This window comes from Oryzias melastigma, linkage group LG24 (genome assembly GCF_002922805.2).
Source record: "Oryzias melastigma strain HK-1 linkage group LG24, ASM292280v2, whole genome shotgun sequence".
NCBI lineage: Eukaryota > Metazoa > Chordata > Actinopteri > Beloniformes > Adrianichthyidae > Oryzias > Oryzias melastigma.
This window is the reverse complement of record NC_050535.1, coordinates 24,002,944-24,019,701: the sequence shown is the minus strand read 5'-3', so window position 1 is coordinate 24,019,701 and position 16,758 is coordinate 24,002,944. Positions and strand designations below refer to the sequence as shown.

Here is a 16,758-nt window from a genome sequence, read left to right as displayed (position 1 = left end):
TTCTCAAGAATCCTGGACAGACAGGGTTATGGGAAGTTCCCAAAATACTGTGATATTTTGGGTCCTCTTTATAAAGGGGAACCACTACCCTGTGTGATATTGACTATTTGATAGAGGCAAAAACATTCAGCGCCTTGAAGGGGCCCTACCATGAAAATTCTACTTTTTGAGGTTTTAAATGCATTTTACTGTTCATTCCTCACTATAAAGAACCCCAAAACTGCATTTTGATCTGTTCATGCATTTAAGAGTAATCCTGTAAAAACCTGCACTGTCTGCTGCAGTCCCTCCCATACCCATGAAAACGGACGGCTGGAAACATGCTGACTTAAGATCGATGCCAACAGCTCCCTCCAGGAAGAGTCTGTACTGGAAGCTCTGCCCCCAGACTACATCAAAAACACACCCACTTTCTCCACGGAGCTGTGGCATGAAATAACTACCTTCCCGTACCAGGAACCGCTCTCTGACCCATTTTTTAAATGTAGTCTTCCTTTGTTTCCAATCGGACTGAACTTCAGTTCACTCTGAGATTCCTCAGTCTGAATACGAAACGAACCAAGAGCGGAACAACTGAACCAACACGGTCACCGTACCCGACAGTCACGCGATGTAAACACGGTAGAAATGAGGTGAACGGTGAGCCGCGGACAAATGTAGAACATTGATTACCATGTTAGCCAAAAGAAAATAATTGATCCAACTGTTTACTTGATAGAACGTTTATTTTAACGCCACTGAAAATGCTATAACTCTCTTTTCTGTGTCTCCTACGCGGCGTGCGCGGGCTGCTGCCATGACGTCATCTTAAAGCTGTATTGTAGTTTAAACAGAATTCTCTTAAAAACAATGTCATAAAACCACAACGATGAGACACGGAAACTCATTCAAATGTGGTCAGATGAATTCATGCTCAATAAAACAACTTCTAACGTGATCCACATTGATTCTACCAACGTGTTCTTTAGCGTGTGTACATGTAGTGTCTCCAGTAACCGTCATGCAGGATTCCTCCAACCAGCAGTAAAAGTGTTGAGCCTGACCTTCATACAGACACTCAAAATCCATCAGCAAAATAAAACGTTTGATAAAGGGAAAAATCCAGAAAAGATTTTGCAGACCGCAGCGCATCCATCTTTCTTACAGTTTGTGTTTACACGCTGGAGAGGCTCAAGGATGACATTGGGAAATGGGCAGAACCGACAAGGAGAGAAAGGCAGAGGCTCAGAGATCGAGTCGTTTTACTTCCAGGTATTAAAACGGGCCACAAAAGTGAGTCATATGTCGTAAATAATTAATTTTTTAAGTGTTCCCACGGTAAGCCTCAGCCCCAGCGCTGGGGCTGAGGCTGCTGCCGTCATTTCCATGGTGTCCCAAAATCCCCTGCATACCCAGGTTCTGCCTGAATCCCTTTTGGTTCTTAAATGCTTTATCTGTCTGTAATGACTAAACAGCCAATGTTTGCCTCCTCAGAATTCTCATAGCTTGCTTGTGTAATTATGTCTCCACAGTTTACTATTTTATAAGCAGCTGTGCTCTAATGACTTCTATATCTTCTAAAATCCTATACATGTTCACATGTGAGGTCCAAACCATCTCTTCATACTCCTACTAAACTAACTCATACCGGGACATTCTTTAGAGCCAACCCTGGAAAAACTCCACCGATGAACAGAGGGCGGCTGATCTGCCAAGGATCATTTCTTCTTCGAGCTCTGCCCTCGAGGTTTTTGAGTCCATCAACAGTTAAGTGCCCAAGACTCCCATCACGGCTGAGGTTTATCTTTGGAGAAAAAAAAAATCCATTTGTCAGTCCAAACCAGAACATTGGTGGATCTTGCTCATAGATAAAGATGAAACGATTTCATGAACCTACATGGTGCCATGCGCCATCATCAAGTCTGCCCTTACTGCTGATTTTCACTCTCTGGTCTGCTACGTTGAAGGCATAGACAATTTTACCGTGACTCAGGAACAGCGCAATAAAGTTGTTTTCGTGGCTATCTGATATGTAAAAGATGAGGCCAAAGGATGACTGGGTCTTCAGAGACATGGAAAAATTGAACCTGAAAGAAGACACCCATGTTATTGTAGCTGATTTTAAGATTACCTGGACAGGATTCTGCTCTTAACTTACCTCTTGGAAAGAGAGTCGGGGATATTTGTGTAGTGCTGCCTGCTGTTGGCAGTGGTTCCATAATGGAAGGCTTCCTGCAGTCCTCTGGGACTATTGGAGAGGAAACAGGGCTCCATGTTTGGTTCTGATTCCTCGTGTTCATCCCTCCTTTGGTCACCAATGAGATCTCTGGTAACCTGTCACAGCATTTATCAGTGTAAACTGTGCAAATACAAAAAAGACCAGATCCTTCCAACAGCTCAGTTAGTAAAAGCATAATTTTCTAGTTACCTTCTGTGTCTGTTTGGTTCCAAAAGTACCATTTCTGTGCCTAAACAAATGTGCTGCTGGAGGACTCACTACCGGACAGTCCTGTAGAGATGTTTGGACCTTCTCTGTGTACTTTTGGAAATCCTCTGCTTCAATGTCCTGGTCCTGCCTACAAATGAATGAAGACAGGCCAACACATAATAACATCCAGCAACACGGTGTGCATCCTTAAACATCTTCCTTGTGATTGTGAAACAGCTTCAGTGCCTTTTTGAGCATGTCCTGACAACCCCTGAATGTGTGTGGCGTTTTCACCTGCTGATGTAAACATGGCTGATACAGCCACTGAAGTTCTTAAAACTGCTGTTTGGAGAGCCTCCAAAGTAGAAAGTCTTCATGGGAGAATCAACAGGGACCTTTGTGGCTGATGAAGGCCGTTTGTTCTCCCGTTTGTCTTTATCATCCACCATCAGAGAGAAACTAAAGAAACAGATTCAGCAAGTTAGTCTTTGGAGAGTTGTTTAGTCTCTAATGACCTAGAAACTATTTTTTTGTTGTTGATTTTACTTAAAGCTTTATATAACTAAAGTTTTAGAGGATGGACATGAAGTTGCAAAGGACAACAATAAATGCAACACCTACTAACTTTAATGTCACACATGTAGCTGATGAAACGCAAAGCAACTCTGAATAAAACTGAAAGCAGACAAGAGTCAAAGAAAGCATTTAGGTGAAATACTTACAGCTGCTTGTTCACTGAAGCCATCAAGAAGTGTGTCCTTCCATCATTGTATTGCTTTTTGTGGGATTTGACCTTTGTGCCTTTGCAGTTCAACACTACTGCGCCGTTCTCCACAGAGATGCTGAACTCGCTGGACTGAAGATGAATTTGTTATTTAAACATCTGTTTATTGTTATAAAATCTTTATGGAAATTAAAGTGTTTGTGGATAAGGGGTCACCTCTTCATTGTGGTAGAATAGGAGGCCATTGGGCTGCAGGGTTCTAAAGTTCATTCCTCCCTCAAAGTTGTCAAAAGGAGAGATCTTTGCTGTGGATCCCAAGTACCCACTCCCGGTAAAATAGGCATTACGGGACATCTGCAATGATAAAACATTTTTTAAAACCTCTGATATAAGTACATTCAGACAATTCACTTTTGCCAGTTTTTGTCAATTCCAGTGTTTTGAGATGGTGGGACACGTACACCAGACCTGAGTTTTACATGACTGGCTCTTCACTTGCTTCAATCTTTATTTGTTTTTTGGGGGTTTATGTTTGTTTGTCTGGTTTTTAACCAGAGCATGGTGCCAAACAAACAAATATTTCTTTAAGTTTCTTCTACAACTTGTTCACCAAGATGTTGTGGTTCTTAACAAGATGCTTACAAAGGACTCCTCTGGGCAACCACTGCTGATTCCAATGGTGCCAGGCTCCTCCAGAAGGTTGAAGTCTTTCTTCAGGAACTGGAACCCTTTGACACAGCCCTTCAGGCCAACCACAGAGGACAGTTCAGGCCTGTTGGAAGAAAGCTCTGAATATTACTCCTTAAGAAAAAATGAGAAAACCTGTAGTTTTTAGTTCAACAGTTGAGTACAGTCTGGGAAGAGTTCAACAAATGTTACAAAAATCTTGACAAAGTTGTGATAAACTGCTTCTTCCACAAGCTCTTACAGTTAAAAAAAAATTAGAAAAGCTCAGCTAACTTTAGTTTAAAGAAAGTCATCACAATCATTATAGAGCTTATAGACCAAAGAAGAAGATGGATGGGCACTCTTGTCAGAGGAGAAGGAAGGAAATGAGGGAAAGAGCAGGTGAGCAATAGTTTCACCACCACCGTCAACCTGAAATGATTAACCCAAATTGTTGGGTCAGCCAGCTCCAACACTAATAAAAAACAACTTCTGTTCACTGGCTTTTCTGGGAGGAATAAGCAGTAGCTATTTTCTACATTTGATATTTAAAAAGACACCAATAATATCTTTGATAACAGAAATAAATAACTGACCTGGCTTTGAGGATACTGGAGGGAGCCCCACCAATGTAGATGTCAGAGAAGGGCAGCGTGGTTTTGGGATTCTCCATTGTTTTGACGTGGCTCTTGTCCACTAACAGAATGACCTTCTTTGACTGGTGGTAAATCACTGACATCTGCGAGGACATTGACATTCATTCATTATGGTTAACAGCCCTTTCAAAGACCAGACAAGTTAAAAAACATAAATAGAAGATCATCTACCTCATGGTATCGAGCATCATTTATCTGAAACTTTGGTGAATTATTTTCCAGAAGTATTGGCCCGCTGCTGAAGCCAAAGTCATACGTCAGTCGCAAAAAGCCATCCTTTATCTCCAGAAGGAAGAATTTATCCTATAAAACACAAATAAAAAATATTTCTTCAGTCTATTATATAACACATTTTTTAAAGACTTACAGAGAAAAGAGTAAAAACTTGGGTGTAATAGTGCTGCAATAACAAAAACAAGAAAAATCCAGATGCAATTTGAACACTTCCATCTTTTGGTAATACTAAGTCATATTTTAAAAAAAAATAAAAGTTCTGCTGTACTGTGAATTATTGGACGTACCCCATTGACCATTAGGAAAATGATACCACTGTTTGCAACTGTTCGCACAGCAATGTCAAATCTTGTTACGGTGCCGAACTTCCCTTTCCTCTCGATGTTATTTATGAGAGCATAACCAGTTCCATCAAACAGGTAGCTTGCAATGCGACTTTGAGAGAAGGCCAACTTGTACCTAAGAACAAAATGAGAAGTAGAACAGTATCAGACTACTGATGGGAAACATCTTTGGTAAAAACTTGACCACTGGAGGTTCTCTCTTTTCTTTTTCAGTTTGAGTACCTTGGGCATGGAGGTAGTAAATTATTTGTTGGGTAAATCTTCTTGAAATTGTACAGACTGATTACATCATTGTTCAGAGAAGCCAACTCAATGCATCCCACAAACGGAGCAAGACTCAGAAGAGGTGGCAGCTGGTTGGAAAACGAACATTTATGCATCAATCAGAAGGAAATCTAAAGATTGCAGCAACAATTTTTGGAAGGATTCTTCTGGAACGTATTACCGTGACATCTGGCGGGACTCTGCCAACAAAGAAGACAGTGCCTTTGGGGTCCAGGTCAAACAGAGATTCTTTGCCTGGAGCTTCACCTTTCTGAATGAACTTTTGCTCATCTCTGGAGTTCTGGCTTGGTATAGTCAGGAAGAGTTTACCATGTCTGCCAAGCCTGAAAGTACACGGTTATGAGAAGACATGTTGATTTAACTTTATGTGGGTCATATGTTTAATGACTTTGCATAATGCCACAATAGAGAGACTATTTAGACTCAATATTTACCTCCTTGGACATTAACCCTTTAACACCGGAGCTCCAGTGTTTATGTCTTTTGATTTACTGTAACTTTTCAACCGTTAACACGATAATTCCAGTAGAATTTGAAGGGGAAAAGCGTCTCACACCACTCAAGAACAACAAATTAGCAATGGATGAAGTGGAAATGACCAAATGAACTAGAGTGTAAGTCCTAAATTGAAATACAGTGTTCCCTCATTTTTTGCAGGGGTTACATTTGAAAAATAACCCGCCATAGGGGAGACCTGCAAAGTAGAGTTACAGATATTTTCAGCTGTAGAACCTTTTACTACAAACTCCCTATGATTTTCTCTGACAGACTTGAACATTTAGAAAATTTATTTCTTGTTTAAAATCTCAAAGTTCAAACCTTAATAGAAAAACAAGCCCAATATTCTATAAAGAAAACAAAGATCTGATCACCATCAAAGATTTATATAATTGCCAAGCTTGATGTGCAGCTGCTTTGTACTGAACTGAAGAGATTGATTGACAAGATCAGCCAATCAGGATGTAGAGCACAGAGCACTGTTTAAAAAAACAAAACGACAGTGCAAAGTTGCTCTGAAAATATCTGCGAAACAGCAAGACTGCAAAAGATCAACCGCGATAAGTCGAGGGATCACTGTGTCCAACCAAAGGGTGTCAAAGCTTCAGCTTGATTCTTCCAATTTTACTGTACGTAACAAAAAATTCTAGGCTGAAAATTTGCATTGGAAAGTAATGTACCGTTCAACTTTGATGTAGTTAAAGACTGCAGGCCATTGGCTGACAGGCTTTGAGGTGAGGGAGATCTCAACTTCTTCTCCTCCAAGTTTATAAACAAACACCAGATTGTCGCTCTTGATGGCTAAGCCCATGTAGTCTTTTGATCCCTGAAACAGAAATGGCATACAGTAAATACATCATCATATTTCACATTTTCTCAGACAATTAAAAAGCCAAAAAAAAAAAAACTAAAACAGCTGTATGCCTCTTGTTGTCACCTGCAGCACTGGGCTGCTTCTTTTTTTTTCCTTTTTGTTTTTTTTTTCCAAATGAAAATCTTAAATAAGAAAAACTGTTAGTTTCTGTTAGATTCCTCACATTTTTATCTCCCAGATACAAGACAAATCGGTCCTCAATGGGGTCCTTGTCTGGATCCACCCTCATGAACAGACTGATGGAAGTCACGGTCTTCAAGTCATCCAGGTTGCTGTGAGGATGAACCTCAACAGAAGATTGTCCATCAAACTTCATGGAGACTTGAACCTAAGATAGAACCAGACCAGAGCGTTCAAAAACATTCACTTGTCTTCTTTCCTTTACCTTTGGTCATGTTAGTTGTTTCATCAACTGTTTTATTAGTCCAGAGTGACCAACTTGTGCGTAATTCGAATACATTTTTTTTTTAATGTGACAATCTTTGTGTTGCAGCCTGAACTGAATGAAGCCTAAAGTCGTGGCTGGCTATTAGTAACTTGTGTCATGAAGAATGTGCTGCGTATCCCCGGAGGAAAGCTTTCAGGAATCCATCATAGATGGGTAACAACAAACTATCTTTGAATCTAGACAAAACCAAAGTGATGTTTTTCAGTAATTACAAAGCCAATCCAGAGCTCTCATTTAAAGTTAACAATGAATTCTTCGAAAGTTTCACCGAAAAATAAATTCTTAAGGATTGTTATTGATAACCCGGATTACATAAACTTTGTAAAACTATAAAATAAAATAACTAAGTAGGGGTGGGATTCTATAAGTTCACTACTCCAATACTTTGCAAGCTGTCAATCAAACGCTACTTGACTTTAGTTAATAATTACTATATTTAATGAATCAAATGTGACATAAATCTGGCTTTGTTTTTGTTTGTTTGCTTTCTAATCAAAGCATTTCATTATTTCTGTAATGAGTCAGACAAATCTGTGGTTTCTTTTGTCTTGTATTGTCCACAATTTATGTTTGAAATCAATCAATCAATCAATCAATCAAAAGTGTGAGAACTTTTTAAGAGCCATCATCTCAGCAGTAAGCTTACTTTCTTGGCCACACTCCTGGCTTGGGCAATGAGCTCCCGGATCCTCACGATGTTGGTAGTTACATTATTCACTGGCTTCTTGTTCTCTACAACCTTGAGTCTGTTCAGCAGTTCAGGAACAAGTTCATTCAGCCTCTCCACTGTAGCACAGATCATGGGAAAGGAAAGGCATTTCAGCACTCTATACTTAAAGCACATTGGTGGACCATCCTTTTCATTTAAACATCTTGTGTGCCGATGCTTGCTTTTTTTTTAAGTTGTGTTTTGAAGGATTGTGATATTGACTTCATACCAGCTTTCCCTGCTGAGACAACAGCCTGTTCATATGCAGCCACAGAGTATTTATTCTTTTTCATGTTGCTGTCCCACTCCTCCACCTTGTCGTTGATGGGGGTGACCGTCTGAAGCACTTCAGCTGAGCGGTTCAAAGTCCTGTCAGCTACTTGAGAGGTAAAATCCAATCGCCGCCGTGTTTTATCTGTAAAAAAACAAAAAACAAATTTAGGAGCAACAACAACATCACTGGACAAAAACAGACTGGAGGAAGAGAAGTCTGATGGCGTTAAAAGTGGTTTTAACCTCAGTTTAGGGATTGGTCCAAATCAAGTGAAATTCTGGGTCTTAAGAACAGGTTGAAACCTTTTCTAATGTGATTAAACATGGGAAACGGGCATTTTTCTGAGATAATAATGAATTTAAAGCAGTGGTGGAGCAAGAACAATTGATATGGGGGAACAGGAGGGGGGCAGAGGACTATGGAACGTTGGCAAATGAAAGGATCAATAATACATATGTTTGTGTATTTATCGAATTCTTAAGCATTTGCAATGGTTAAAGACCCAGTTCAATGGGAATGGTGTTTTTGGTTCTCTTAACATGCTCTTGTAGCACGTTTCTCACGATACATTAAATAATTTAAGACTAAACCTGCATATCTGAGTTTTTCTTTATTCAACTTGAGGTGAATACGGAGCAGATAAAAAAAAATCCCTTAGAAAAAGCTCTCAGTTGTGATGCATCAACAGAAATGGGCGGGTCAAAGTCTTCCTGCTTTGATCCGTTCTGATCATCCACTTACAGACAAATAGATCCATGAACGTCTTTGTTTTCCTCGTCTGAGCTGGAATCTGGATCTAAACTGTACAGCTGGATAACTCTGATATTGCTCAATGTTTTTGTTGCACCAATACTCTAGGTTGGGGTTGAGCGGGGCTGTAAGCCAGCAGGAGAGCGTCTAACAAAGGGATGATGGGACATCAGTGGTGGCTTAATTTCACACTAACAGTCCTGCCCACAACTCAGAAGTGAGTTTCTAATGAGCTCCTGCCGCTCTGCAGACTATGCAAACCATATGACAGGTTTTTTGATTTTGTCTCAAAACGGCTTCATCATCATTAAAGACCAAATGATGATGACGGATGATAATGATAAATGGTCAAAATATAATTGGAGTGGAACTTGAAAAGCTTGAATTGAGGATTTTTTAATCTTTGTAAATAATTATCCTAATATTGACTCAAAAATTCTGGAAGGGAAAAAGAGTGCATCATTTAGTTCATTAGTAAAAACAAATACAAACAGAAATGACATTAAGAAAACCTGGAAACCAACAATAGATACAGTTTAATTAGCATCTGTAACATTTTAAAGACCTAACAAGGGACATAAAGAAATGCAGCACAAATGAGGACATTTAGCCTGCTGCATCTGTTCTAATCCATTTAAAAGGAGTATGTGGCCTTGTGTTGCAGACTAACTATGAGTCTCCCCTCACCGGTGTGAATTTCACTGATGTCCTGCCCCATTTCTTTGAGTTTTTTGGTGTTCTTGTCCATAATCTCCCGAGTCTCCTCAATATACTTTATTTTGTCGATTGCTTCTCTTTCCACCTCTGCGAAAGCACAAAGCAGTCAGGGACAGACAAACAACGTCCAGCTTACCTCCTCAGTAGGACTCTGAAATATGACATTTAGTCATGAAACCTACCAGTTTTTTCTGAAAACAGAGAAACCGACTCCTTGAAAACATTGTCACTTTGTGTCACCAGGTAATCCAGCTGCGCATTTATCCCTGTGATGGCCTGAAAGGCAGATGAAAGAAAGCTGGAGCTGACGGACAGAAAATGGAATATGGAGAGTTTCTGTTGGCGAACGTACGTCTTCAGCTCTTTGAGCTAAGTTAAGGGTGGTGCGGGATGTGACGTTGGCATCCTCGATGTATTTCACTATGTTGTTGTAGACGTTGACGGCGCTGATGGCTCTCTGAACAAAACCATTGGCATCACTTTCTCTCAAATCCCTGAAGAAGAAGAACAACATGGCAAACAGTTACTGAAATTTGACAGAAGGAAAGAGCTGAATGTTTGCAATCCAACAACATTACTGCCCAAAACAGGAAGTTTTAATTTGTTTGTAATTTTCTGAGTGAGAATATTTTAACTTTAGTTTCTTAAATTTGACGACATCTGACTGTAAAGTATAGAAATCCCTGAATGTTTCAGCCTCTGTCAGATGAGCTCTCACTCCTCCAGCATGTTGGCATCTTGCTCCATGTTCTGAGCGTGCTCATCAGCTCTCTGGACCAGATCCCTGTCCACAAGCATGAGGCGCTCCGTCTTCTCCACCAGCCTCTGGCCAGCACCATCGATGGCAGCATGATACTCCGTCACATTCTGCACACACACACCACACGGCAGATTCACAAAAATGACTTCAACGGGAAGCGCTTTACTGCTGTCTGGTCCTGATGGATAGTCACCTGAACCAAAGCCTCCAGGTCTGCCACTGTCTGCTCAGTTTCAATCAGGAAAACTCTGCTGGTCTCCAGGGTGATGTTGACATCCAGAGTGTCCTTGGCAAACCTCTGCTGCTTCGCCTGCCAGACACAAGCACATGCACGCTATTTGAAAGAGGTTTTTTCCATGAATGAAACAGTGGTGATGGAGGAAAAATCAACAATCATAGAACTAATGGGTCACAATGAAGTCAGATTCAAAATGGCGATCCCTGTGTGCACAATAGCAACAACGCAGCATCTTTTGCTGACAAAGATTTTTATGATTTTCTCATAAAATGGAGTCTCTAAGCCCTGCGACTATCTGGTGACCCGCCTAGGGTGTGGCCCAAAGGGTTAGGAAGATGAATAGATGGATGGATAAAGTCTTTAATTTCCTTGTAAGCATTCACTGCTCTGCAGTTTTGAAACAAGGAGTAACAGAAGTTGGCTGACTTGAACAAGTGTGTTGTGTTAGTGATGAACAAAATGAAGCTCACAGAGAAGAAACAAGAGCTGAACAGATGTTGGACCACCATCCCCTCGCTCAGCAACGAGCCTCTGAACTTACCACAGGGGTAAACCCCAAATGAGCTGTTGTGCCCATTCACAGCGTTTATGTGGGATCATCTGCAGCAGGAGAATTTTCTATGATCCATACAGGACCGTTCAGAAGCAACCAGTTCTGGGATATGAAGTGTCTGCAGCTCCACAGAGACCTGCGTCTTTCTGTTCAAGGCTACTTGTGTGTTCAGTCAGAAAATGAGGGTCTGGCTGCAGAGAGAACATGTGAGCATCTTTACTGTTCACAGAGCATGAACCTCTGGGTTCTCTGATGAACTCCAGAGATCCAGATGAGAAACATCAAAGCAGTGCCAGAGTCTGCTAATGAGACTGAACCATTCTCCTTCACTGCGCAGGCGGCTGTGCTGACCTCGTTACTGTAGGAGCACCTGTGAGCAGATTCTGACCACTCCTAACATGCAGCGCATTAAAACAGGGCTGAGAACACAAACCAGACAAACATACCAGAGTAACGGAGTACTCCCACAGACAGAGGAGCTGGCTGCATGATGGTCTGGTCATGTAAGGGGGAGCAGACATCTCAGAAGGGTCTGAGAGAGCAAACGCCTCAGTGTGATGATAAAGGATGGCTCAACAACTCAACCAGAAGGGAGCATGTGTGGTGTGTACTGTCAGGAGCACGAGGGGCTCAAAACAAAAACATACCTTCTGTTAACGACCCTATCAAATAGGCCCAAAAAGAAAACAGCCAAAAATGTGTTTCAATGTTGAACTTATTAAACATTACAAAATGAAGCATCATACGCTTTAAGACCGTCCCTATGGCGAGCAGCGTTTGACAGAGCCGGAACACCTGGACAGTCAGCAGTTCTGCTCCCATCTGCTGCTGTTCTGAACAATAACCTTCTTTGCTGACAATGTCTGCACCAACAGTCTCCTTAAAAACGGATGAAACCCAAACATTTATGGACACAAGGACGATCGCATCCTGTGTATTTTAGAACAGAAGGTGTTCATGCATAGAAGAGAGTCATAATTAAGCCTCTTTAGACAAACACCTTTTGAGTTCTTTATGTAACCATGGATCAAAGCTACTTACTTGATTCAGGTTTCATGGTAGAGAACTGACATGTATTCTTATAAATAGAAATGATGCTAAAAGACTAGAAATGTCAAACATAAAAACACAAAATAGCTGATGTTTGCATCCTTTTAAATACGTCTGCCTTAATGATCCTGTAAAACGCAGATGTCAAACATTTTATGTGGCTTCTGACTATTTTGGTATGTAGCTGCTGGTTTATGTGAGTTACACACTAAGCTGTACCGTTTAGCACACACTGGTATGTTGTTAAAGTAAATGTGTCACGAGCTCCTCTCTTTTCTATTTCCTCTCTGCCTTTAGCAACACAAACTCAAATGTAACTGAAAGGGTCCAAACATTTCAGTGTTGTCTTGAAGGACTATGCATGAACAGTGTCGAACGTCCTAATCTTCCACACATGGCTCCATGCCTTTGTTCCCACAGCTCAAATACCAGAGGGAACAGAGTCCCATGAAATTGCTTTCTAACTACAAACAGACCCCTTGGTTGCAACGCTTTTTGGAGTAATGCAAGTCTTGACATATTTGTGCCTTTACAGATCTGTCTGAAACAGTGAATTTAAAGAAAAAGCTCAGAGGAGGGAACCCTTTTGTGGACACATGGTGTCATCAGTGTCAGTCTGCTGGTTTGACAGAGCAGTTTCCCATTACAACTGAGAAGGAAGAGCAGGCGGAAGCACCTTCTTCCTGTGTAGCTGGTCGATGTTGGCCCTGTTTTTGTCTTTGCTCTCCTCCAGTGTGCTGGTGGCTCTCAGGAGAAAGTCTTGAGCCTCTGTCAGCCTGGCGGAGAAGCGAGACATGAGCTCCCTGACAGGAGCGAGGCGGTTCCCGGTGACTTTCAGCTTCTTCTCCAGCTGATGGATGCGCCTTAGCACTGAAAACACACACAGCAGGACTCTGTCATCACCTGCTGACAGTTCACAGAAACTGTCTTTCAGTTTTTCACATGTGAAAATGTTCCAAAACACTGGCTGAGAATTGATGTTCGAGGTATTTCCACGATGCAGCAACAATCACCACTGAAATGAAACCTAAATGTTTTAGAGGGAAACCATAATGGTGTTTCAGATTATGAATCATAAAGGTCTGTCTATCAGAGCATGGACAACTGTTCCATCAACTCCTTCCATACTACAAGGAAAAAGTTGGAAACTTCAGCAAATTCACTCAAACAAAAATGGCAGAGTATTTCATCTGACCAGATGACGTCATACATATGGATGAAGTAGCTTTGAGGTTTGATCTGCCTCTCACTACCACCATTAACACGAAAGGTGAATGGTTCATCTTGATGAAAAGTACTTTCACCAGTTGGAATTTTCAGTTTCAAGCCAAAGATTTTTATACAGGAGAAAAGTCTTGCTGGTTTTGGAGATCACGAGAGTCCATGTAACTGATTGTGTGAAAGCAGTCATCAAGAGGTCAAACTCAATTCCAGCAGTGAATTCTGGAGACACATCAAAGTGTTTGCAACCACTAGAGTTCCGCGTGAATTGTGCATTTAAAACCCCACTTTAAGTTGCGAGGAGGCTTGGATGACGAGCAACTAGACATCAATTACCAAAAGACTTCTGCGTAAGTCTGCCAGAGCGAACATGTAACCAGCAGGGTTAAAGGCACTTTTGTGACCTATCTATGCACTATTATCTTTTTCTTTGAAAATCCAGTGGGTGCAGTTTACATTCAGGTTTGCACTATTGTCTGGAAAATATGGTACAATAATAAAAACAGTAAAAAAAAAATGTATAAATGAGTGTTTATGGGGCTTTCAGAATTGCTCCTGAATACAGTTGGAGTTGAAGATGGATGTGTCTTTGTCATGAAAGAAATACAGGTTTGGTGAGAACTGAGCGGCAGCAGTGAAAGCTTGTGGCGTTGAGGTTGTGTGTGAAGGTGCTTCTCATTGCTCTCACAATCATGGGCCTCAGTCGACTCGTTCTTGGCGACAGGTAGTTGCTGTGACACGTCGAGCTGCCTCATCCAGCTGAGCATCTGCTGCACCAACTCCAAGTTACGCCTCTTTTCCTCTGGATCGATATCCTGCTGAACACTGTACACCTCCCAGTCATGGATCATCTCTGCACAAACACATTGATACTCTGAGGCAGCATCACAATCCCAGAGCAGAATTCATTTCTCCAAGACTTCTCTCCTGTGCCTTCTTCTGAAAAAGACTTTTCCACATTAAATTAGTTTGTTTTAGAGTTTGTTTTAGGAGAGGTAAATGACAAGTTAAAGAATTTGATAAATCAGCTGATTATTATTTATAAATCAATTCAGTTCTTCAATAAAGCAGCATTTTTACAATAGTTGTTTGCGGCGCAAAAAGAAAAACTCCATCAGACACGGTTTCATTTGTATAAATTGTTAAAAATCTTTTCTATATGAAGATAATTCCAAGTAAACTAGACTTAGACTTAGACTTAGACTTGCTTTATTAATCCCTTTGGGATGGCACCCTTGGGGAAATTAAGTTTTTCAGCAGCTTACAGGGTATACATAATAAAAAATAAAAATCTCACAATGTACATATACATGATAAAAAAATCTCAATGTACTAGATCATGTTATTGTTATAGAGCAAACAAGTATTCAGTCAGGCACCAATTACACAATTTCTTCCACTTTAAAAGATGTGAAAGGCCTGTAATTTTCCTTATAAGTCCACTACGAGAGATAAATGAGAAAAAAAATCAAGAAGATACCATTGTCTGATTTTCAAATTGTGGGCAGTAAACTGCATTCCCCATTTCTGACACGTCTGCTTCCTGTGTGTGTTCTGATTCAGGGGCTGTAGTTACAGTCTAATCCTGAGCCATCCCCTTTAACCCTCATTTTTTAGTCTTAACCCTGACCACGCCCACAACAATCCATGGTCACTTTTGGCTCTAATTTTGTTTAAAAACATCCATTCAAACGATAGTTAATCTAACGGTAAGAAGAGTGTGGTGAAAAAACCTCTCCATTGAGTAAAATCAGAAGTGTCCATAAAAACCACCTCACAAACATCCATCAATGCATCCTCCTATTTGTTTTTGAACTACATCTGGGACTTTCCCAGCTAGACCAGGTGGGCCCTATATGGTTTAAAAGTGGCAGAAAATGTGGGACCAAATGGGCTTGTTCACAGTTTCTGTGGTGGATCCACCTGTATATGCCCACATAGGCTTATGTGGGCATATACAGGTGGGTAGGTTGGCTACGCTAGCCAGTCGCCCGGAGGACAACAGAGTTTGTCAGATTGCTACAGCAGAGCTCGCTAGTTCGATACAGCGGAGCTCGCTAGCTTGATACACCAATGCTAGCTAACTTGATACACCAACGCTCACTAGCTCGATATAGCAGCGCTCGCTAGCTCGATACGGCGGAGCGCACTAGCTAGCGACAGTGGCAATTACTAGCATGCTACGCCATCCTGTTGAGGCTGGCTAGCGTAGCGAGCCAACCCACTAAGTCCCCACCTAAGCTAATGTGGGGAAACACAGGTGGATCCACCACAGAAACTGGACAAATCAAATTGGGGCCCACCTGGCCTTGCTGGCTGGGAATTGTGGCATGAACAAAGTCCAGACCTACCACTGAGTACACTTTTATAAATCTGTTCTGAACCTCACCACTCGGCTGACACTGCACTGAGACATACAGCTGCTTGTTGCTGGGGAGGTTTGTGTGAGTTGTGTTTCATTAAAGTTGACACTGTTGTCTAATGCTGCTGGATTTCTGCTTTGATTTGGATGATATTGTCATACCAATGTTTTTTCTCTTCCATTAGGCCGTTCAAACCCACAAGGGTATTAATTTTGAAGTAATTCAAACATTGTGGCGTACCTTCGATGAGATGGTTGAGATCAGGGAGGTTGGTGCTGAGTTGCTGTGCTCTGGTGAAAGTCTGCAGAGAGCTCTCGTCCAGTTCCCGCCCAACCTTTTTCAGCACTTTCTCCTGAGAACAGAGAAACAAGTTTCTGTGAATCCAGCTTCATTCCATCTCCTGTCCTGACATGAAGCCGCAAAGGAAGATTTGATCCTAATAAATGAATATCAGGTCTCACCTGGTATGAAAAAACATGACTTTTAAAATCCTATAGAATTTCTGTCTATTTAGAATGTTAATTCTAGTAGTCAAAAACTGACTTGTTCTAAATGTAGTTTGATGTCTTTGGCCTTAAATCAGTGAATGATATTCTCCATAAATATTCCTGATGGATTTCATCTCTAAACAAATCACTCTCTGCCCAGTAAAGGTCTGCCATGTCCAAGTGAAAAACAAGCATATAGCTTTGTTTTCTTAATTTGGGTGCCATCATATTGGAAAGCTTTAGCTCTGGATCTGGATTCACACTCCCACTGGAATGGATCGTGGTCTCACCGACTATTAATCTGATTTCTTCTGGTGTCCCACACTGCAATGAAAGCTAGACGTAGAGTGGAAGGTGCACTGTGACTCTGGAGGGACATCAACAACACTGTAAAATGTCTGTATGCAGTTCTACATGTGACCTGCAGTAACTAATGAACCCAGTTCAGTGGAGCTATCTTGATGGACAGCTGTTTGAGAAAGTTTCAGGTGAATGACAC

General features: G+C 41.2%; 1 protein-coding gene across 1 annotated transcript in view; it reads right to left on the bottom strand.

The window, feature by feature from the left end:
- lama4 (laminin, alpha 4) overlaps positions 1 to 16,758 on the bottom strand; it is a 32,666-nt gene that overhangs the window by 5,037 nt on the left and 10,871 nt on the right. Inside the window, exons 11-35 of the mRNA XM_024291369.2 lie at positions 16,012 to 16,123; positions 14,097 to 14,261; positions 12,864 to 13,057; positions 10,540 to 10,656; positions 10,305 to 10,453; positions 9,939 to 10,080; positions 9,769 to 9,862; positions 9,557 to 9,673; positions 8,075 to 8,260; positions 7,783 to 7,922; positions 6,852 to 7,016; positions 6,495 to 6,640; positions 5,477 to 5,639; positions 5,254 to 5,384; positions 4,975 to 5,146; positions 4,625 to 4,756; positions 4,394 to 4,536; positions 3,774 to 3,903; positions 3,348 to 3,485; positions 3,130 to 3,263; positions 2,702 to 2,866; positions 2,408 to 2,555; positions 2,138 to 2,313; positions 1,877 to 2,066; positions 1,628 to 1,783 (exon numbers count right to left, since the gene is read on the bottom strand). Of these exons, the coding sequence (XP_024147137.1) occupies positions 1,628 to 1,783; positions 1,877 to 2,066; positions 2,138 to 2,313; positions 2,408 to 2,555; positions 2,702 to 2,866; positions 3,130 to 3,263; positions 3,348 to 3,485; positions 3,774 to 3,903; positions 4,394 to 4,536; positions 4,625 to 4,756; positions 4,975 to 5,146; positions 5,254 to 5,384; positions 5,477 to 5,639; positions 6,495 to 6,640; positions 6,852 to 7,016; positions 7,783 to 7,922; positions 8,075 to 8,260; positions 9,557 to 9,673; positions 9,769 to 9,862; positions 9,939 to 10,080; positions 10,305 to 10,453; positions 10,540 to 10,656; positions 12,864 to 13,057; positions 14,097 to 14,261; positions 16,012 to 16,123 (3,705 nt within the window). The remainder of the gene's footprint in view (positions 1 to 1,627; positions 1,784 to 1,876; positions 2,067 to 2,137; positions 2,314 to 2,407; positions 2,556 to 2,701; positions 2,867 to 3,129; positions 3,264 to 3,347; positions 3,486 to 3,773; positions 3,904 to 4,393; positions 4,537 to 4,624; positions 4,757 to 4,974; positions 5,147 to 5,253; positions 5,385 to 5,476; positions 5,640 to 6,494; positions 6,641 to 6,851; positions 7,017 to 7,782; positions 7,923 to 8,074; positions 8,261 to 9,556; positions 9,674 to 9,768; positions 9,863 to 9,938; positions 10,081 to 10,304; positions 10,454 to 10,539; positions 10,657 to 12,863; positions 13,058 to 14,096; positions 14,262 to 16,011; positions 16,124 to 16,758) is intronic.